General features: G+C 37.8%; 4 protein-coding genes and 1 pseudogene across 4 annotated transcripts; 2 read left to right on the forward strand and 3 right to left on the reverse strand.

The window, feature by feature from the left end:
- Positions 5,508 to 6,168, reverse strand: LOC18776965 (dCTP pyrophosphatase 1). The gene is made up of 2 exons (XM_007210777.2): positions 5,983 to 6,168; positions 5,508 to 5,869 (listed from the first exon to the last, which is right to left on the reverse strand). Exons 1-2 carry the CDS (start codon positions 6,151 to 6,153, stop codon positions 5,627 to 5,629), a joined length of 414 nt encoding a protein of 137 aa, XP_007210839.2. The 5' UTR covers positions 6,154 to 6,168; the 3' UTR covers positions 5,508 to 5,626.
- LOC18777928 lies at positions 6,202 to 15,792 on the reverse strand. The gene is made up of 2 exons (XM_007208868.2): positions 14,360 to 15,792; positions 6,202 to 6,289 (listed from the first exon to the last, which is right to left on the reverse strand). The coding sequence occupies exon 1, from the start codon at positions 15,159 to 15,161 to the stop codon at positions 14,376 to 14,378; it is 786 nt and encodes a 261-aa protein (XP_007208930.2). The 5' UTR covers positions 15,162 to 15,792; the 3' UTR covers positions 6,202 to 6,289; positions 14,360 to 14,375.
- Positions 6,275 to 11,466, reverse strand: LOC109949289. Its single transcript, XM_020564555.1, has 2 exons — positions 8,020 to 11,466; positions 6,275 to 7,220 (listed from the first exon to the last, which is right to left on the reverse strand). Exon 1 carries the CDS (start codon positions 9,301 to 9,303, stop codon positions 8,521 to 8,523), a length of 783 nt encoding a protein of 260 aa, XP_020420144.1. The 5' UTR covers positions 9,304 to 11,466; the 3' UTR covers positions 6,275 to 7,220; positions 8,020 to 8,520.
- Positions 18,244 to 23,736, forward strand: LOC18775806 (annotated as a pseudogene).
- LOC109949077 lies at positions 20,022 to 20,986 on the forward strand. The gene is made up of 2 exons (XM_020563313.1): positions 20,022 to 20,376; positions 20,490 to 20,986. The coding sequence occupies exons 1-2, from the start codon at positions 20,164 to 20,166 to the stop codon at positions 20,796 to 20,798; spliced, it is 522 nt and encodes a 173-aa protein (XP_020418902.1). The 5' UTR covers positions 20,022 to 20,163; the 3' UTR covers positions 20,799 to 20,986.

Below are 23,743 nucleotides of genomic sequence, written 5' to 3' on the forward strand. Positions count from 1 at the left end.
AGTGATTAAAAGAGGGTAAGATATCACTTGATTACGTATAGTAAATTAAAGAAGTAGGCCAAAGAACAAAAGTAAAGAATGCCATTTAATAATTTCAAAATATTAAAAATAAAAAAGAGTATAGCCGTGCGGCTATACTATGTGCATCTTTGGAAAAAAGGAGCCCCCCAGCCCCTAGGTTACACGTGTCAGAAGAGCAAAGCCTAAATTTTCTTAAAATATGGAAACACCAGTACAGCCGATCGGCTATACTCTTTTTTTAATTCAAAAAATCGTATAGCCGCATGGCTATACTATATACATATATAAAGAACCGCCAGAGGCCTCAGCCCACGTGTCAAAGAGGCCAATGGCCTAATCCCACGTGTCAAAGAGGCCCAACGGTTATACTTTTTTTAAAAAACAATTAAAACAATCGTATAGCCGCGCGGCTATACTATTTTATGTGTATATATAATATACATATAAAAAGACCCGCCCAAGGCCTAAGCCCACGTTTCAGAGAGGCCCATGGCCTGAGCCCACGTGTCAAAGAGGCCGAACGGCTATACTTTTTAAAAAAAAATATTTTAAAAATTCATGAGCAGTTATCACATTCCCATAAACCCTAGCAAAAAGAACTCTGAAATTGAATTATGGAACCAGCAGTTTCTGGTTCAAAATCGAAGACAAACAACCAGAAATCAAAAGGAAGAAACAGTATCTAAAACTAATATCAAAACACATTTAACTTCGTGAGCAGTTATCACATTCCCATAAACCCTAGCGAAAAGCAATCTGAAATTGAATTATGGAACCAGAAACTGCAATGCAGTTTCTGGTCAAAATCGAAGACAAACAACCAGAAATCAAAAGGAAGAAACAGTACTGAAACCTTCGTCGGTGTAAAACCTAAAATCGAAGAGAGTACTGATTCATTTTCTTACGGTTTAGCTTCGGTCGTCGTTGGTGGTCTTTGCTCGTCGTCGGTGGTCGTTGCTCGTCGTCGGTGGTCGTTGCTCGTCGCCGTTCTCGTCGTCTTCGTTTCTGCTCGTTCTCGTCTTCGTTTCTGCTCGTCGGTTGCGTTTTTGGAGTGAGAGACGAAAGGTCGCGCGAAACCAGTTTTTGAAGTGATTAAATCTGAGTAGTGTCGTTTTGTGTTGTGTTTTGTGGGAATGTTATGTCGTTTTGACAGTTTTAAGTTTTGGTTTATAATTAAATAAATTGTATTTGACAGTTAAGCACAATGGCACATGTAGTAATTTTAGTGTTGTTGGATGTCCTTTTGGTAAAATTAGGTGGCTTTGGTTTTATATTAATTAAGCAAAATTCAGTATCTTTCTTCCAAATTAGTTAAGTTTTTTATGGGTTAAAACTAAAGAACCCTTTTTTTTGTTGGTGCAATGTGAAAATATATTTGAAGCCCTTCAAGGTCTCCGTGATGCATCCATCGACCCTGATATTATTTGGCTTTTTATAGCTGATGTTTACTATTCTTTGAAGAAGAAAGACATGCCTTCACCCCCAACATCAGACATACCTGAAATCTTACAGATTCCGCCCCCATCCTCATCTCCAAAAGAGTACCTTTATGTGTAGTATTGAGGGCAGAGTTATGGTTTTGATGGTGATTTCCATTCTGTGGAAACTGTTTTCAAGAAACTGCATGCAATCCGTACAAGAAGAAAGGGAATATAATAAGCACTATGCCTTTGCTTACAAATGGTTTGTTTTGCTGATGGGGATGTTGTAAGAAGTGCATTGCTTAAAAGACAATCATCTTGGTTTTTGCCTGAATGGCTGGGTGTCCTTGTGCTTCAAATACCACTCATATTTTTGCTGTTTACCTCCCAGGTCGGCTATAGAAAGCTCCATAGTGGACCCCAGACAAATTTTTGACATTTTCATAAGCTTTGTATAATTCCTGAATCTGCAGTCTTCCTTGCAGATAGACTGTTTTCGAATAACCGCAGAAGAAACTCCAACACAGACCATTAAGTTTTGAGTCCGGGCAAAAACACAAAAAGATGCTATGATATATCACAAATATAAATAGAGAATAGGTTCACCAAACTCCATAGAAATCAATTAGAATGTACTGTTAAGACTTCCTGTTCCACTAAGGGGCTAAACTAGCAAATCTTAATTTTTCAACCCCCCGGAGATTTAAACCTTAAGCCTCAGTAATAACCATACTTGGCTCATTTGAAAAGAAAAGAAGGCAAATATTTTTTCCACCACAGACATTTAAATCTTAAACCTTACTTAACAGACCTCACTTGGCTAAACAAATGAAGGCAAATATATTTTTCCAAGTAATCAAGATGGTAGAGAAATCAAACCCTGAACAGGATTGAGAAGAATATTCAATCGTTGCCTCAGTGAATTCCCACGCTGAGCTCCACTCCTCTTGTTGATAAAAACTAACAAGGGTCTTGCATCTGGTGACAAATCAATCAACTCGTATTTTTGTTTCATCCCTAAAGCCTGACACTCATCCTTCTTATTGCTTGACGAGCTCCTTTTGAAACTAGGCTTAGAATCCAACTTCCTATCTACATCACCATCTTCATCTTGGCGCTGCAAATCCACATTTACGGTTTTCCTCAATTTTATGAGAACCATTAACAGCTTGATGAGTATCAGCTGTGCTTTCTGCGGACATATCCCCAGTACTACCACTATTTCCCGTGTCAACAGAGGTTTCATTTCCATGATTGGACTTGTTGCTCTGACTTCTAATAGTTGCACGTACTGAAGATGCTATCTCATTGGCCCCCGGAGTACTGGAGCTCAAAAATCCACCAGCGGAGTAATCCTTGTGCGCACTAGAAGAGCAGCTTAGGTGAGCCGCTGCACCACAAATACTGCAACGGTGACTAAAACTGTCTGAAGCTGTCATAGGCCCAACAGTTTGAGAAGGGCATACACGGCAATTCAAGTTCCAAATACAAATATCATTCCAAATACAAAGCACTTGCTACCATGATTAGTTTCGTATCAAAATTCAGTGAGAAAAATAGTATAACCGATCAGCTATACTGCTAAAAAAAATTCGAATATTTAATAGTATAGCCGGCAGCTATACTGCGCAAAAATATTAGTATATTTAACTAGTATAGCCGGGCGGCTATACTTCTTAAATATATTCGAATATTTAATTTTTATTCGAATAATTTAACAGGTGAGCTTTGAAAGGGTTCTTGTTCGTATAAGTTTTTGATGCTACTTTGTCAACTCTCTTCATGTTTTCAATTCTGTTCCTTTTGATGCTTCAAGCATGAACGAACTTAGGAAATGGAATGAACAAAACTGAGAAGGAGGAAGTGGAAGAAAATCACCATTTGCTTTTTGAAACTGATTTTTCCTTACATATTTTTTTAGAGAGAGAGAGAGAGAGGCCTACTTTTTCTCTTCATGGGGGAACAAAAAAAAAAAGCCCGAAGGGCGGAAGCTTTTCGTTCTTTATGCATTCTTGGAGGAAAAGGAAAGAAGATAAAAGCCCAACCTTGGAGGTTAGGAGGAAAGCCCTCCTTTTTCATTCTTTTTTAGCGCCTATTTATATATATCAAAACTGTGTGAAATTCGTTTTCCATTATGGACAAAACTGTATGAAGTTCCCTTTCCATTGATGTTGAACAAGGTTCATTTACAACCATGCTCCAACTAGAAGCATCCTATTAAAACCACAAAAAGAAAGATACATGTGGTGATATGGTGTATACAACATGTCAATATTTCGAAAAAAAAACAAAATCATTAATTTACTAGAAGGTTCAAAATTTAAAAAGGGAAAAGAAGTAGAATATGGTTGCCGCAAAGCAATGACTATGCATAATCATGAAACTCCAATTAGATTAGGGAAGGGATTGTTGGTATCACATTTATACTCCAAAGGTGTGGCCATTTTAAGGACAGATGTTTGTAACTCTGTTCTTAACTCTGGGCCCCTATCATATTCTGATTCATCTTTCCACAAGTGCTTTTGTAGCATTAGCATTTCCAGTTTTTCATGATGTGAACACAATATAAGCAGAAGATTAAAATGAAAGTTTCTGCCTAATCAGTTTTATCTCATAAAAGAATGAGTTCATGAGCTGCCTTCTATTTTTCTTTGTGGTCACTTATGGCATATGTCCATGGAGAATTTGCATGCTCCCCTCTACTTAAAATAAGAAACAAAGTATGTAATCTTATTTCTAATCTTCCAGTGCCCAAAAACCATATGAATCATTAAGTCTCGAATATAATATAATATACTATAAAATGCAATCATCCCCAATCAATACATACCATTAGTTTTCACTTCCAGAGCAGAAAATATTGCTAGCTAGCTAAACCTAGAAAATAACTCAACTCTAACATTCAATTAAACTAAAACAGAGATGATGCAGGATGATGATTTGAAATGTTGCTCAAGAATCTCTAAGCACAGGCTAGGCTATATATCAGTGCTACATAAAGGTTAGTAAACCAATCAATTAATATTCTACCTAATTGGTGAAATCATATCATCAGATTAGATCATCATACCTCAAAATATCTAATTGATTGATCTTGATCTCACTAAAATTCAGTCGACCACAGAGAGAGCTTGATACTCTTTGTCAGCAATGGCTGCTTCCATGAGTTGGTGCGGGCCAATTTCTCCACCATTGTCCAAGAATACCTTGCCCAAATTGTCTAAGTAGCCACTCAAAATCTCCGTACTGCCTCATAACTAGACTTCCAGTCGATACCACGGCATGAAAAGTCGGTGAACACAAACACCTTCTTGACCATCTGCTCTGGCTTTAAGTTCTCATTCACAGCCACTTCCAGAATCAAATCACACGCCTCTGGAAAATTAGCTATGCTGAAATCTTTGTTTGTCCTCATCATAAACTTGGCCTTGGATTTGAGATCATCGCCTTGTATCGAATGCAGCAGCAGCTCATATTGGGAATCACCGAAAGTGATCACCTTTCCTTTCCATACCGGCTCTTCACTCAGTTCAGACACCACAAGTCCCAAACTCATAGCCCATGCTCTGCCATTGCCCAGGATATCGGTGAGACAACACACTGCCAAGCAGTTTTTAAAGTTCCCCAAACCCTGCTTTTGCTGCTGTTTTATGTCCTCCACCATTGCCTTCCACTGAAACCACTTCCCCGAAATCCGCATAGCATACATATTTTATGATCTCCCCTAGAACCAAAGCATCCGGCTTTATTATGCCAATGCCGCCTCCTCCTCTTGCTGCTGCTACTTTCACCTCCTCCAAATACTTCTCAACCTCATAGCTCCTCTGCCTGTCACTGTTAACTGCGGTTTGAAGATGCCACAACTTCTGCTTCTCAAACACCCAGCTCCAGCGATGGTCAAACATTCCTTGACGATACCAATAATTGCGCAAGGGCGCCAAAACCAATTTCCTAAACTTCTCCCACTCTTCCAGTTCATACAATTGATCTGATTTGGGTGTGAAAAGCCTCTTCGCAATGCTTTCACACAGCAGAATGGAGCGGGCGGCATGAGAAATAGATGTTTCTCTGAACAAAACTTTGCTCATAGTTGACATGATCAGCAGCACAAGGATAAAGCTGTAGCAAGACTTACAACAAGACACATAAAAACACAAGGAAATTTTAAGGCTGTTTGCTGACAGCTAGTTGGTGGAGTTTGGTGTTTGATTGGTAACAGGGTATTTCCTAGCATTCTTGACAATTTTGGAGAGTGCAGCTTGTCCAAGATCAAGTCCACAAACATCAGCAAGTTGAATCAGATAAAGCAAGACATCAGAGAGCTCCTCTTCCAAATGCTCTTTCTCATCACAAGTCCAATTAGGCAGTCCTCTTGCAACTTCTCCCTTCCATTGGAAAATTTCAGACAATTCTCCAACCTCTCCCACCTGCACAAACATATTATGCAATGGAAAAAGTTCAAAACAAAGAAAGAAGATAAATAAAATTGGGGAATTGAAGCTTGGTGAAATGGGGTGACAAAGTGATTTGAGTTTGTTACCAGAGCTAGAAGGAGGTTCCTTGGACTGTGATATTGATCCCATCCTCTTACTTGAGCAAACTCAGCAAGCCTATCTCTGAGTTCTTGAAGTGAAACATCCTTAGCATTTCTTGCAACCTCATAAGAACTTCCCATCTCTTCTGATCCTAGCTCTCCTCCAATTTGGCTCATGCACGACCAAATTTAAAGCAAATGCAGAGATGAGAGAGACTTATGGCTTGCTTTTTTTGGGTGGCTTTTTTTTGTTTTGTTTTTGTAAAACTAAAAATGCACCATTTGGTATAGTGGAGGGGCACTTGAGTGTTCCCTGAAAACAGTAATCATTTCAGGTATGGCAAAAGATGTTCCCAATCTTATCATCCATGACTTGAAATCACTCATACCTATCTACTTCAAATTTTTAACTAGGAATAATATGGGAAGCAATTGGTCCAAAAACTTCAATTTGGCACATAGCTCTCTCACCTATGCCTATGCATAAGCCAACCCGTTGGAATTATCCTATAGCTTTGTTCCTTGGCATTTTGGATTTATCCTCCCCCAAGTATAATGGTGAATTTCACTAGCTAGTATATTTTCAGATTTCACAAAAATCACAAAAGATTTTTGTTTCTCAGTCTTTTATGGAACCAACAATACAAAAACATCATTGGCTCCTTGTCTCTTTTATGAATCCGGAAATTGCGATTTGGGTGTGGATAATTTTCGACATCAGAATCAGGAACTTGCACGACATATAAACAAAGCTTTCCATTTCATATCCCACATGGTTGTTGTGTGTCGTTTATACTCTGCTTTATAGCAAGGGAAATCGAGTCTAAGTTGAAAAAGTACAAAATCTACCAAGCTACCTATATTATCTATTCTGCAGAAGGAAAAAGACGTGTAAAAGGGAACAAGCTTTTTGCTTGCATATGCTTTAAGTGTTGGCGCCCACCTATGTGCCTTGAGATTTGTTGCCTTCATACTCATTATGTCTGCATGTAATGTAAATTTATGCAATTCACACACACACACACACACACACACACACACACACACACACACACACACACTCTCAGCCATATAGGTGAAAACTTGTCCTGAATTTACTTTTACCTTTGTCTGGAACTCAAAGGGTGCAAAGGAAAAGGAAAGTTAAACATTACCTACACTATCACAACTTGGGTAGAGAACCTAAACTTAAAGCAATGCTATGCTAAACTTCAGTTCTTATGAAATTATGAGGCCTTGAGCATCTGCTATCCAAAAAAAAAAAATTCATTAATTTACTAGAAGGTTCAAAATTTAAAAAGGGAAAAGAAGTAGAATATGGTTGCTGCAAAGCAATGACTATGCATAATCATAAAACTCCAATTAGATTAGGGAAGGGATTGTTGGTATCACATTTATACTCCAAAGGTGTTGCCATTTTAAGGACAGATGTTTGTAACTCTGTTCTTAACTCTGGGCCCCTATCATATTCTGATTCATCTTTCCACCAGTGCTTTTGTAGCATTAGCATTTCCAGTTTTTCATGATGTGAACACAATATAAGCAGAAGATTAAAATGAAAGTTTCTGCCTAATCAGTTTTATCTCATAAAAGAATGAGTTCATGAGCTGCCTTCTATTTTTCTTTGTGGTCACTTATGGCATATGTCCATGGAGAATTTGCATGCTCCCCTCTACTTAAAATAAGAAACAAAGTATGTAATCTTATTTCTAATCTTCCAGTGCCCAAAAACCATATGAATCATTAAGTCTCGAATATAATATAATATACTATAAAATGTAATCATCCCCAATCAATACATACCATTAGTTTTCACTTCCAGAGCAGAAAATATTGCTAGCTAGCTAAACCTAGAAAATAACTCAACTCTAACATTCAATTAAACTAAAACAGAGATGATGCAGGATGATGATTTGAAATGTTGCTCAAGAATCTCTAAGCACAGGCTAGGCTATATATCGGTGCTACATAAAGGTTAGTAAACCAATTAATTAATATTCTACCTAATTGATGAAATCATATCATCAGATTAGATAATCATACCTCAAAATATCTAATTGATTGATCTTGATCTCACTAAAATTCAGTTGACCACAGAGAGAGCTTGATACTCTTTGTCAGCAATGGCTGCTTCCATGAGTTGGTGCGGGCCAATTTCTCCACCATTGTCCAAGAATACCTTGCCCAAATTGTCTGAGTAGCCACTCAAAATCTTCAGCCCTGGATGAGGTTCTACTATACTAGGCATGTTCAAGTCAAAAAGACCCAAAATCAAAACTTTTGGGATCGCCTCATCCCCATAGCCTTGCTCCTTAAACTTACTCCGTACTGCCTCATAACTAGGCTTCCAGTCGATACCACGGCATGAAAATTCGGTGAACACAAACACCTTCTTGACCATCTGCTCTGGCTTTAAGTTCTCATTCACAGCCACTTCCAGAACTCTGGAAGATTAGCTATGCTGAAATCTTTGTTTGTCCTCATCATAAACTTGGCCTTGGATTTGAGATCATCGCCTTGTATCGAATGCAGCAGCAGCTCATATTAGGAATCACCGAAAGTGATCACCTTTCCTTTCCATACCGGCTCTTCACTCAGTTCAGACACCACAAGTCCCAAACTCATAGCCCATGCTCTGCCATTGCCCAGGATATCGGTGAGACAACACACTGCCAAGCAGCTTTTAAAGTTCCCCAAACCCTGCTTTTTCTGCTGTTTTATGTCCTCCACCATTGCCTTCCACTGAAGCTCAACCACTTCCCTGAAATCCGCATAGCATACATATTTTATGATCTCCCCTAGAACCAAAGCATCCGGCTTTATTATGCCAATGCCGCCTCCTCCTCTTGCTGCTGCTACTTTCACCTCCTCCAAATACTTCTCAACCTCATAGCTCCTCTGCCTGTCACTGTTAACTGCGGTTTGAAGATGCCACAACTTCTGCTTCGCAAACACCCAGCTCCAGCGATGGTCAAACATTCCTTGACGATACCAATAATTGCGCAAGGGCGCCAAAACCAATTTCCTAAACTTCTCCCACTCTTCCAGTTCATACAATTGATCTGATTTGGGTGTGAAAAGCCTCTTCGCAATGCTTTCACACAGCAGAATGGAGCGGGGGGCATGAGAGGCCGTGGGGTGTTTGGTAACCAAACAAGCTGCAGCCTCAGTAACGAAACGATGAGGATCAAAAGTACTATCGTCATCGTCTTCGTCTTCCTTGAACTCATCCTCCTCGTCCGTTAAGTAATTGGATGGCTTAAGTTGCAGCTTATGCTGCATTATTTTGTCAACATCATACTCCAAGCGCTTCAGGAAGAGATCCATAACCGCGTCGTGTAACAGCTTATAGTCCGGGTCACTGTGGAGCCGCCCTGTTCTCCGAGAAGGCGGTAGCGAATATCAATAAGTTCCCAAAGATTCCCTAACGGAGGGGAAAAGGAATCGATGTTGCAAACTAGCGTCTTGGTGTGGTTCTTGTGGAGCCAAAACGCCGCCGTGTAGAAGGCGTCGGTGTAGCATTTTCCCGTACGAAAGCCACAAGGGTTGAGGTTGAAGATGAGCTTGAGGGTGGTTAGGGGATCGTGGGACCAGGCTACCTCCAGCAGTTGCGGCAGAAGATGGAGGGAATAATGTGAATCTAGGGAGGCCTGCTTCTGCTCGTCGTCGTCTTCTTCTACTTCTTCTTTTTGTGGGTTTTTCACGTTGAAAAACAGATCAAGGCAGGGATCACTGTAGGAAGTGAAGCCATTGATTTTATCGGGCTTGGCAAAGGCAATGGCCATGGCCATTGATCTTCTTCTTGTGAGCAGCAGAGGAGGACGGAAAGCAGGAGGTGTTGAAGTTGGATTTGTAAGAGTAGCAGGAGGAGCCATTACCCTAGTGGAAGGCAAACCCACTTGCAGCAGCGTTGCTATATTCATCTCTACACTCTTCTCTACCCTGGATTTTAGTTTTGTTTTTGTTTCTGTTTCTCTAAACTATGGAGGAGAAACTCGACCCCAAAAAAAAAAAAAAAAAAAAAAACTACGGAGGAGAAGATGAATGGCTTGCTTTGGCACCAAGAATTTTCTTTTTCAGTTTCCTTTCCTATTCCTACCCTTGTTTTTTTACTTTTTATTTCTTATGCAGGGCTTGCTTGGGCACCAAGGATTTTCTTTTTGCTTTTGTACTTGTACACACTCCAGCACCAGAAAGGAAATTATATTTTTCCAAGGATACAGGCAATTTCCAGTGGAGTAAAACTGTAAAACCCCCCCAAAAAATTAATACAAACGAACTTTTCCTATAATAAATACAGCTTTTGAACCAAATCTTTTCACCCATATTAGACCAAAATTCAACCTTACAGCTTTTGACTTCAAAATTTTAATAGAAACGACACTATGGAAAAACTACATAAATTATTATCATTGTCCCTTCATTATACTCTAATTTATAATATAGTTGTTACCAAATGAAGTTTATAAAGTTGAGCTTATGTTCAATTCTTCTGCGACTTGTACTTTCTGGCTTATCGAAGACAGACATGTTCGCAAATGTGATCACATAGCCACCCAGACCATATCGGCCTTCTTTTTTCATGTTAGGGGGAAATGTTTGTTTGTTTTTTTTTTTTCTCCAGTTTCCATTGAATTTTCTTGGAAACTTAAATGATGAGGATGATTGTAACCTTGTCTGATTCTTGTGAAATTCAGGAACAATGATTCTCTAACGCTCACAAGCTCTCTCTTTACCACTTGTTCAAAACAAAAAACAAAAACTTAGCTTTGTCTTTTTTTTTCTATTCAAGTCACTGCTAGCTGCAAAAGTTTGATCTGTGACTCAAATGAAACAAAGCCCTCAAGTCTCAAACCACTTAGGCACTTAGAACAGACTCAATAGAAAACAGTCCTAAAGGCCTCTTAGTACAACAATATCAGCCATATTTACATTAAATTGCACAAAGGCTATATGCAGCATGAATTCAAACTCAACCAACATTACCACACAGATCAGAAAACAAATACAAAGCAGTTTCGGATTCTCTTTGATTGAGCACAAACTGATTATAAAGCACTTCTTGCATCAAAACTCAAATCCATTCCGCACATATATATTCCATCAATCACAATAGTTGAAACAAGCTACACAAGCCCTACCAAACTAATAGTAGAAACAAGCCACAAACTACCTTGAGCTCAGGTAAGGTAAAAAAACGACCCCAAAAACAGGGAGGAACAAACACACGACACCCACTAAGATTTTTTCAGGTTTTCACAAAAGCCCTAAGATTTCAGATATTACACTAGTACCTCATGAGGTTTCAAATTGTTTGCAAAAAATCATTTTCATGAATTTTCGTCCGAAATTGCTGATATCATCAAAAAATTACTTTGCACAACAAAAATAACCTCAAAGATTAGATCTTAGAAGGTGTATGAGTCATCTAATCTTCGAAGTTAGCTTTGTCATTTGGAGAAATCTTTTAATGATATAAGTAATTTTTGAACCGAAAATTAACAAGAAGGATCTTGTAAAAACAGTTTAAAACATTAGAAGTGTTAATGTAATTTCTCAAACCTTAAAGAGTTTTATAAAAAGAGGAAAGACCTAATAAGGTGCCAATGTAAATAACTCTTATTAAACAAAAGCCTTTGAGCCAATGCAATAAAACATTCATGCTGAGTAAGTTTTTAAGCAGAAAAAATAGTTCATGAAATTTACATGCGAGCCCAAGCCAACTAACTTTCTGCCCCCCATGAAATCACCTGACCACTCTTGTCCCTCTGTGCGTCCGCCACTGAGTTGTTATATGCAGTAGCATTTATCATTAAACCACATTATTATCTACGTTGTCCACATAAGGAACTCACTTAAGAGCCACATGTAACTATAGATCCTATATGATAAATAATTAGAAGATATTGATGCACTACTTTTTCAAATTCAATACCAAAGCCACAGAAGAAAGTCAGGTTTCCTAAATTAGTGGCAAATAAAACATGATTTTTGATAGGTAACCAAAAGTTCGCACTTCATGTTGCAAATAACTTTAGAGGCTTTCCAAATTCAAAGTATTTTATTCTAACTAATGCATCAAGGACCCAAAACGATATATCGAGATGACCTAGCTGGAGAAGAAAAGCATATTGCAATTAGGTTAGTATTCTATTGTGACTAGGGTTATACTGTATTTTAAAAATGAAGCAATGAATAAATTGATATATTGAAAATTAGACTTCTTAGAATATGTCTCTTCAAATTTACAAGGATTCAAGGAAACAACTCGAACACGTCAATGAATATGAATGAGAAACATATGAAAGATAAAAATGAGAGAGTATCAAGCATTTGTTACAAATATGTACACATATCATGGTTTGTAATCAAAGTTTACAATCATAACAAAACTGCCAAATAAAAATCCCAAATTTTCCATAACCAAAACATGATACAAAGAATGAAGGTCAAAAGAAAATGACACCTTTTTGTTTGTTGCGGAGACGTTTTGGCGGGGTGGCAACTTAAGGGACATTCTGTAGCATATTAAAGTCATTTTTAATTGTCACAAAAATTAAAGCCTTTCTGTTTGCAGAAAATTAGCAAGCTTATTTGCTCCATTGAAATTAAAGTTAGAGAAGACATAATCAATGCAAAATGTTCAACATCAAAAGTCCCTTCAATATGCCTAAAAGAATGAGAAACAAAATCTTGTCTGATTCTTGTGAAATTCACCATTATATTTGGTGGAGGATAACTCCAAAATGCCAAGGATCAAAGCTATGAATTTGAGACCAGATTCTATTAATATTTAGCATATTATTACAACTGAAGTTTATGTTTCAACACTTTGACATTGTTTCTCAAATTATAGGAGCTCCTTATTAGACTGTCCAAAACATGCATAACAAAATATAGAAAAGAGACAGACACAAAATATGAACACATTCAAAACATGTTGATAATCACCGTCCAAAAAGTTGCTAGAAAAGGCAGATCAATCTCTTGGCAGACGATATCTCATCCTATCTGTCTATTTTGGATTGTTGAGTTTATAGGAAGAAAAAAAAAATGATAACGTCATGTGGGAGAGGAAACATCACAGAAACTTCTCAATATTTGGCACCTTTGTTGTTCCCTGGATTTACAAGCTTCTAAGAACTAATGAAAGTTCCAATAAAAGGTCGAGTCAAAATTCAAATCACCATATTTATTTTACACTTGCCCCAATTTCCTATTTTGGTTTTTTGCTTTAGGCTAGTAATAAAACTGTGTGTAGCCCTTTGGACTTGAAATCAACCACACAAAATGATTGATGACTAAGAAATACCTTGAGATATAATCTGCCTGATGAAAATTACACAGTGGCTAAATTACTGTGATGACATGATTTAACATGTTAGAAAATGCACAGCAAAAAAGAAAATAGTACCCTTTATTGTGTTTAACACATTGTTGATGTGGCATTCAAGGATATCACCACCCCTCCCGACATGTCAAGGTGGCCAGTAGCTATGAGGATGACTCGATTTAACTTGTCTGGTATGATCTGAGAGAATCTTCCAGGAAAGTTCCTCACAAGAGCAAAGAACAATGTGCAAAAAATTGAATTGAACTCAAAAGATGCACTAAAGTGTGGCTTTATAAAAAGGCACCTCCCCTAGTCTTGTGATGCAGGACATACAAGAAATCAAAGGGAGACTTCTAAGTGCAAGTGAGAGTCATAAGAGTAAGAGTGTCAAATGGAGATTGAGGAGCTAAGCAACTGAAGTTTATTTTTCAATAGCATCTGCTCAAGGCTTGTTTAACTTTCCTTTTGCTTTACCCTTTGACTTCTAGACAAAGGTAAAAGTAAACTCAGCACAAGTTTTCACCTATGGCTTAAAGCATGCTACAGAATTAGTAAGAATAAGGGCTGTGATATCAACAATCCTGATCCAATTTGGAATTTCATGATCATATATAGCCATTGCAGCAACCATATTTTAGTTCTTCTCCCCTGTACTTCAAATAAGAAACAAAGTATGTAATCTTGTTTCTAATCTTCCTTCCAGTGCCCAAAAACCATATGAATCTTCAAGTTTTGAATCTAATATAATATAATATAAAATCTAATCCATCCCCACTCATTACATATACCAATAGTTTTCACCTTCAGAACATAAAATATTGCTAGCTAGCTAGCTACCTAGAAAATAACTCAACTCTAACATTCAATTCAATTAAACTAAAACGGATGATGAATGCAGGATGATGATTTGAAATGTTGCTCAAGAATCTCTCAGCACAGATTAGATCATCATTACCTCAAAGTGTCAGTGCTACATAAAAGTTAGTAAACTAATTAATTCATATTCTACCTAATTGATGAAACCATATCATCAGATTAGATCATGAATACCTCAAAGTATGAAGTTTCAGTCCACCACACGGAGAGCTTGATACTCTTTGTCAGCGATGGCTGCTTCCATGAGTTGGTGCGGGCCAATTTCTCCACCATTGTCCAAGAATAACTTGCTCAAATTGTCGGAGAAGCCACTCAACAGAGTCAGCCCTGGATGAGGTTCTTCTATACTAGGCATGTTTAAGTCAAAAAGACCCCAAATCAAAACTTGTGGGATTGCATCATCCTCATACCCTTGCTCCTTAAACTTGGTGCGTACTACTACTTCCTCATACTTAGTCTTCCAGTGGCAGCCGGATGCGAAGTCGGTGAACACAAACACCTTCTTGATCATCTGCTCTGCCTGTAAGTTCTCATTCACAGCCACTTCCAGAATCATATCACAGGCCTCTGGAAAATTAACAGCAACATTAACAGCAAATCTGAAATTTTGGCATGTTTGCATCATAAACTTGCGCTTGGACTTGAGATCATTGCCTTGTAGCAGCAGCAGCTCGTAGGGTGAATCACCGAAAGTTATCACCATTCCTTTCCATGGCTTTTCACTCAGTTCAGATACCACAAGTCCCAAACTCAGCGCCGATAATCTGTGATTGCCAAGCATATCTTTGAGGAGACACATTGACAAGCATATCTGTGAGGAGACACATTGCCAAGCAGTTTTTAAAGTTGCCCAAACCCTTCCCCTGTTTTGCTGCTGCTTTATGTCCTCCACCATTGCCTTCCACTGAAGCTCAGCCGCTTCCCTGAAATCCGCATAGCAAGCATAGTTTAAAGATCTCTCTTGGATCCAAAGCATTCGGCTTTATTATGCCAATGCCGCCTCCTCCTCTTGCTGCTGCTACTTTCACCTCCTCCAAATACTTCTCAACCTCATAGCTCCTCTGCCTGTCACTGTTAACTGCGGTTTGAAGATGCCACAACTTCTGCTTCTCAAACACCCAGCTCCAGCGATGGTCAAACATTCCTTCACGATACCAATAATTGCGCAAGGGCGCCAAAACCAATTTCCTAAACTTCTCCCACTCTTCCAATTCATACGATTGATCTGATTCGGGTGTGAAAAGCCTCTAAGCAATGCTTTCACACAGCAAAATGGAGCGGGCAGCGTGAGAGGCCGCGGGGTGTTTGGGTAACGAAACACGCCGTGTTTCCTTATTTCTTCGAGGCTTAGGCCATGGGCATCTTTGACACGTGGGCTCAGGCCTTGGGCGGGTCTTTTTATGTGTGTAACAGTATAGCCGCCCGGCTATACTATTTTTTAATTTAAAAAAGGGTTTCCTTATTTTTTTAAAAATAAGCTTTGCTCTTTTGACACGTGGCACCTAGGGGCTGGGAGCCTCCTTTTTTAAGATGTAGTATAGCCGGACGGCTATACTCTTTTTTATTTTTAATATTTTAAAATTATAAAATTTGTTTCTTTACTTTTTTTTTTTTGGCCTACTTCTTTAATTTACTATACGTAATCAAGTGATATCTTAGCCTTTTTTAATCACTTTGCTTAGTGATTATATTTTAATTATTATTTAATATAAAAAGATTGAAGAAAAAGAACACAAAGTAATTCATTTCTATTTATTAAGTCTTTTGTGAAATCGTTTGGGTGTGTTTACTATTATGCCATTATTCGAGTACCTATCGTTTCTTTTTGATTTTTTACTTTTCCAAAGTTATTACCCGTATAAAGATTTTAGCACTTCCACGTTTAATAATGTATTATACGCGTAGGCAAGTAAAAAATCAAAAAGGGATGATAGATACTCGAGTAGTGGCATAATAGTAATGGATAGGGCTCTTGGGCTATTGAGAAATTGAAAAAAGACACCCAAACGATTTCACAAAAGACTTAACGAATAGAAATGAATTACTTTGTGTTCTTTTTCTTCAATCTTTTTATATTAAATAATAATTAAAATATAATCGCTAAGCAAAGTGATTAAAAAAGGCTAAGATATCACTTGATTGCGTATAGTAATAAGTAGGCAAAAAAAAAAAGTAAAGAAACAAATTTTATAATTTTAAAATATTAAAAATTAAAAAAATTATAGCCGGGCGGCTATACTATGCATATCTTTAAAAAAAAGGAGGCTCCCAGCCCCTAGGTGCCACGTGTCAAAAGAGTAAAGCCTATTTTTTTTTTAAAAAAAAGGAAACACGAGTACAGCCGGGCGGCTATACTTTTTTTTAAAATTCAAAAAATTGTATAGCCGGTCGGCTATACTATTATATATATATATATATATAAAGACCCGCCCAAGGCCTAAGCCCACGTGTCAAAGAGGTAAAGCCGGCCGGCTATACTATTTTTTATGCAAAAAAAGCATATCGCCGCACGGCTATACTATTTTTTTGAAAAACAATTAGGGAAAACTAAGTACAGCCGTACGGCTATACCCTTTTTTTTTTTTTAAAGTATATATTATTTTTATTCAGTAATACGTGTATAATACGGGAATTTTATGTGTCTTACTTAAATTTTTGTAAAAAATACGTGTATTAAACATGAGAAATAAGTGCATACGTGTATAATACATTATTAAACGTGAAAGTACTAAAATCTTTATACGGGTAATAAGTTTGGAAAAGTTAAAAATCAAAAAAGGATTATAGATACTCGAGTAATGGCATAATAGTAATGGATACGGCTCTTGGGCTATGGAGAAATTGAAAAAAGACACCCAAACGATTTCACAAAAGACTTCATGAATAGAAATGAATTACTTTGTGTTCTTTTTCTTCAATCTTTTTATATGAAATAATAATTAAAATATAATCACTAAGCAAAGTGATTAAAAAAGGCTAAGATATCACTTGATTACGTATAGTAAATTAAAGAAGTAGGCCAAAAAATAAAAGTAAAGAAACAAATTTTATATTTTTAAAATATTAAAAATAAAAAAGAGTATAGCTGTGCGGCTATACTACGTATATCTTTAAAAAAAAGGAGGCTCCCAGCCCTAGGTGCCATGTGTCAAAAGTGTAAAGCCTTTTTTTTTTAAATAAGGAAACACGAGTACAGCCGCACGACTATTTTTTTTTTTAATTCAAAAAATAGTATAGTCGGGCGGCTATATATAGGTCCAGGTTATAGTTGGGGAGTCAAAACGTGTGTTTAACTTAAAATCAAGAAACCAAAACCTTAAAACGAATTCGTTTCATTGAAGAAAACCTTTTTTTAAAAAAATTTCATCTTCTTCATCCCGTTATAGGCTTGCAAAACGCAGAAACAGCGGCGCCGTTCTGCCTCGCTCCGCTTCGGCTGCTTCACCACGCTTCGCTGCACCTCACTCCGCTAAACGTGCAGCAAGCTAAACAAACAAACGCTTGAGGCGATTTCCATTCGCCTCGCTCCGACGCGCACACCGGAGTGCGACTGGGCATGCCTTTGAAAACACTGGTTTACATCAATGTTTTAAAAGGCGGGGCGTAGAGACAAGGCGTTTTCAGTCCGCTATGCGAGGCGTAAGCTTTTTGAACATTAATTTAATTTAATAAATAAATATAAATAAATAATACAATATAGATAAATTGTACTACTAATTCTTATTGAGCCAAAATATTCTAATATAAGTACTAATTGTCATTCAAGCGTGATAATCAATCCTAAAACATAAAATACTTATTCGACATCAAAAGAAAGACTCAATTCATGCATCCCACTCCTCATCACGAAACATCTAATGCTATGATATTTAGCATTTATGTGTGGAATTGAGTGTTATTTTTAGTGGATTTTATGAATATTGTGTTGTTTGGAAAACAAAAACATATTATATATATATATATATAGTATAAAGAGAATTCATTCCGAAGGAGAGAGAGGATTCAACTTAGGGTGAGAATTAAAATTGATGCAGATTATCGCATTAGGGATATAAATATTGGTCAGGCCCAAACAAAGAGAGCTAGATATAGGTCTGTATGTTAAATATATTAATAAAAACTAAAAAATGATTTGGATGCTTAACGCACGCACGCACGCTCCTATTAAAGGGGGTGCGTTAAAATCAAAACGCGGCGTTCAACTTAGTTTTGGACTATGCAACGACGCCGTTCCATTGGAAAAAAAAAACCTAAAAAATATACACGCGGTCATCTTCTTCCTTGGGCAGAACCATAAGGTTTTTGGTTTCCGAATTTCAGTGTTGCGGGTTTTTCTGTTTTTGGACAGAAATTGAGCAAGTTGAGCTGGGGTTTTTCTGTGCTGGAGCTGTTGGTGCTGATATTGAGGTATAATTAAACTTTAATTATGTAATTAAATGTATATGTTGATTTTCTGTTAGGATTGATTGAGACTGCTAGTGTTTAGCTGTTTTGTGTGTGTTGGAATTGTTGACATGGTTTTCTGCTAGGATTGAGTTTAAATGCATGTGTTTTTGACTTGATTATATGGCTGCTGTTTTAATTAAACATGTCTAGTCTGATGGTTGGTTAGGATTTTTTGTTTTCTTGAATGACACATGTTTAAATGGCTGCTGTTTTAATGAAAAATGTTTAGTCTCATGGTTAGGATTTTTTGAATGAAATATGTTTAGCTGGCTGATTGGTTTTGGGTTTATTAAGGCAGTTGAGGGGGCAGGTTTTAGGGACTTTATCCATGAGCTTCAACCCAACTTCAAGATCCCTAATAGGGATCCTTCACATAGAGTAGAAAAATTAAACATAGAGATCCTTCACATATAATTATACTAGCTATAATCTTTCTTGGTCTATTAAGGCTTTTGGGGCCTGAGATTAAATTAATCTAAGCTTATGGAATATAACCCAATGTAATGTCATTAAGGTGGTTTATACTCTGCTTGCACGGTACATGTGATTGTACTTTATTTTTGTAACATTTCTGAAATGGTACATAACATATTTAACACTTCTATTATTTATTCACTATCTACAATTTGGGGTTTTCTTTAATTCTTTTGAAGATATGGAAGCTCCTGCTCCAGCTCCGGCCCCTCATGTAAGTCACTCATTGCCCATTTTATTTCAGATATTGCAAGGCTGGCCAGCAGTAGTATAACTAGACCCTAATGTTTGTTTGTTTGTTTGTTTTCATAGACACCAAATGAACCGTTGAACAATTTGGTACGTTGGCCAATAACTGAGGAACTTAGGGAGGCAATAAATAGGATGGGTTTAGGATTTTTTTGAGCGTTTTAAGTTCCAAATGAGATTAGATTGTACCATGGTAAACGTTTTGATACGACACTATGATCGTAATTTAAAGTGTTTTACCTTTAATGGTTATTCATTGTATTTGAGTTTAGTAGATGTCCTTCTCATCACTGGTATGCCGATTGACGGTAGACCGGTTATTGGTAGGCTATGTCACTAGTAATAACCCAGTACGTCAAGATGAGGATGGGTGGGCATACTATCTTAGAGCCTATGTCATGTATGTCATTGGGTCATATCTAATACCAGATGACTGCACTAGAAGTCTAGGCATGGGAAATGGTTGCCTGACACATGGGAAAGTATGGGAGAAAGTGAAGCCCTCCTATCAACTTGGATTTTGTTTTCCCTCCTCATGGGAAAGTTTGGGAAAATGAGCCAACATTCAATGCACAATTTTCATGACTATTTTGTCTCCATGAATAATTTAGAATTACAATGTATCATTAAATGCATTCTTTTTTTATTTGATTTAATATGGGTATAATTGGAAAATTATACAAAATTTGTTTTCCATTCTTACTCAAAACAAACATGGAAAAGGAAACAAAGTGAAATCTCCCAGTTACTTTCCCGACATTACCAAACGTGTGAAATGAATCTTTCATTCCCATTCCTTAGGAAATGACATGGAAATTGATTTTCCCTCAAATCCATTCCGTGAACCAAACGGGGTCATAGAGCCACTACACATAGAAGTGATAGGGGAGATAGTGGATCTCCCTAAGGAGTGTCCATTAATGGTGTCGTGGTCCCACCTTCTCCATAAACGCTTGAATGCAAACACAGTTCCCAATTTTGGTGCATACATGGAAATTTTGGGGAATGCGACTGATGAAAATGTAAGTCTTTTAAAAGACTTATTTAAATATATTTCTTAATTAAATACACCGAATTTTGGAGCCTACATGGAAATATAGTTCTTAATTAATTTCTTTTGTATTTTCTATTATAGTTCATACAACAGCCTTATCAGAGGCTTAGCCATACTCTTCTAGGGGAGGGTTATGAGCGTTATGCCCCTCAGCTGGCTAAGGCATGCTCAATCGCTCTCTGCATCAATTATCACACAGTCGTCCCTCACAAACCAAACAACTATGCTAGACAGTTTGGTTTTGAGAATATAAACCTAGATTCGATTCCAGAGCTTCCTGATGTAGTGGTTGAAGTTAGGCCAAATCATTTGGCCCGTGGGCTCATGGGCCGATGGGGGCCCGTCCGGCCCATTGAAAAAAAGCCCAGCTCGGCCCGTTATGGGCTTTGAGATGGCCCGGCCCGTCTTGGGTCGGGCTAGGCTTGAACTTGGGTGTTTAAAGCTCGGCCCAACCCTATTAAGCCCAAGAAAACCCGGCCTAGCCCGCCCACAAAAGCCCGGCCTGTTAGGCCCGCATATATATATATATATATAATTATGTATAAATAAGAGTTTAGGTTTTGGATTATATCACTTAAATGACATATATAATTTGTTTCATTTCATTTACTTTTCTTTACTCATTCCTAGTTTATATTGGATGATTAGCACATTAATTTGTGTCAATTATTTATTCATACAATCCTTTAAAAAAATATTTTTTTGATACTTAGTATTTTTTAAAATTATTTCTTAAAACGTATTACGATCTAATTATGTAATAACCTCAAAAATAATACTTGGTTTTATTATTTTTGTGAAAAATCTTATAAGTTGTGTGACTTTATTGGGTATTCTATGAATTTGATTTGAAGTGAAAATATTTGAACTAAGTGAGTTTAATCTCAAATTTGGACTAAGATGCCTTTATGATTTTTTTTTAATGAAGTAGGGCCTGTTTAGACCCGGCCCGTTGGGCTTAGCCCAGCCTGGCCCGATGGGCTTTCTCAAGCCTGGCTCATGGGTTGAGTTTAGGCTTTGAATTTTCTAAAAAAACCCAGCCCGGCCCATTGACGAGCCCTAGTTGAAGTAAGAAAGAAGGGGCCAAAGAGACATTTAAATCTTGCTGACCACGGGCACTTTCCCCTATACATTAATAGTTGGCTTGGCAGGTTTCCTTTGAGAAGGATGCAGATAGGTAAGTGCTCTATGGTTTCTTTAATATATTTTAAATAATTCTGATTTTTATAGCTGCACGGCTCTACATTTTGTTTATTATTATTATTTTTTTTATATTTCTGATTTTATTTATTTATTTTTGTTTTCTGGTTATGTCCAGTTGGTGTAATAGGTCCTTCATACGCTGTGGAATTGCCGCGCATGACGTGCCTGTGCAGGCCCTTCATGACGACCCACCGCATTCCTCACATGACATGCATGTGCATGCCCTTCATGACGACCTACCGCATTCCTCGCATGACATGCATATGTATGCCCTTCATGACGACACACTACAATCCCCGGATGATGTGCCTGTGCATGCCCTTCATGACGACCCAATGCTGTCCTTGCATGACGAGTGACTGTAGACCCCGTCTCTACAGCTTGTATTTTTAGTCATAGACTCAGCGACAGAGCCCTCCACCTTGCCTAAGTGAAATTCTATTCTTTTGGCAGGCAATAGTTGTTTTTGAAATAGTTAAAAGGCATAACTGCACAATCAGTGGTGCTTAATTGTTTTGACATGTACCTCAGAGACGATATAAAGGATAAGCAATACTTATTTGACGGGGTGAAGCTCACTAAAGCAGAAGATCGCGAACTACAGTAATGGAAATGCAGTTACCTTGCTATGATTAGTCGGTGGTTATTGCTTAGTGTTTTATTACTCCAATAAACCAATTTTTAAAAAAGAAAAACTAATTTTAGTTATTTTGGCAGCAGATAAATCTATTACAGAATCTAATAATTTTCCCTATTTGTGAATCTTGTGCTACAATTACAAGAAACAAATGTACGAGTTGGTGAACAACAGGTCAGATGAGGTTGAGGATACCAATTTTGAAGCAGCAACACAACCAATCTTCAATTCATTGCCTTCCATAGCTTCTTACTTAGAATTTGAACACAACTCGTCATCACAGTCGCCTCAACTTCAAACCCCAATTGATTGGCCTCTTGATGGCAAGCTCACCCTCAACTGGGTCCAAAGCCTCATGTCCGTCTTCGACTGGGCATCTAGAAATCTTGAGCCGACCCAATTGCCAAACGTGTTTCTTGTTGAGGTTTTTGATAGCCTGGCCCTATTTAACTCCAAGATCCTCCACAAAGAGGCCAATTGCGTCACCATTAATAACTTAGCCTTTGAATCCACGGTCGTTGTCGTCGGAGACCTTCATGGGCAGTTGCATGACCTTTTTTTCCTTCTCCATGATGTTGGCTTTTCCTCAGAAAATCGATTCTTCGTCTTCAATGGCGATTATGTTGACAGAGGTGCTTGGGGTCTTGAAAGTTTCTTAATTTTGTTAGCTTGGAAAGTGCTCATGCCAAAGAGGGTGTATCTATTGCGAGGAAACCACGAATCAAAGTATTGCACTTCTGTTTATGGTTTTGAGAAGGAAGTGCTGACAAAGTACAATGATAGAGGCAAACACGTGTATTGTAAATGTCTTGGGTGCTTTGAAGGTCTTCCCTCATTGGTAAACACGTGTACACTGCACATGGAGGTCTTTTTCGCCACATGCCTGCTATCTCCAAGAAATCAAAGGGAAAGAAGAGTCGAAGAGCTTTCAATCATGAACCTAGTTCGTTATCTCTAGGCTCTATTAAAGAACGGAATAAGGCTTAAAGATCAGTTCTTCATCCTCCATGGGAAGGTCCCAATGTGATTCCTGGTGATGTGCTGTGGTCGGATCCCTCAATATCTCCCGGCCTGTCTCCAAATATAGAGAGAGGCATTGGGCTGCTTTGGGGTCCTGATTGCACCGAGGATTTTCTCAAGAATTGTCAACTCAAATTGATTATTAGATCCCACGAAGGTCCTGATGCACGAGAAAATAGGCCAGGTCTTGGTGGAATGGATGAAGGGTACACCATCGATCACATTGTGGAGTCAGGAAAGCTCATCACTTTGTTTAGTGCTCCAGATTACCCACAATTTCAGAGCACAGAGGAGAGGTACAAAAATAAAGGGGCTTACATTATCTTGGAACCCCCTAATTTTGATGATTATGTATTTCATAGTTTCGAAGCAATTACTTCAAGGCCAAAGGCGGATCCCTTTTACAATTTTGAAGAAATGATTGATTCTGATGAAGAGTTGGACTTGGCATCAATGGTACAATCATAATCTTTAA

Source organism: Prunus persica, chromosome G5 (assembly GCF_000346465.2).
Source record: "Prunus persica cultivar Lovell chromosome G5, Prunus_persica_NCBIv2, whole genome shotgun sequence".
Lineage (NCBI taxonomy): Eukaryota > Viridiplantae > Streptophyta > Magnoliopsida > Rosales > Rosaceae > Prunus > Prunus persica.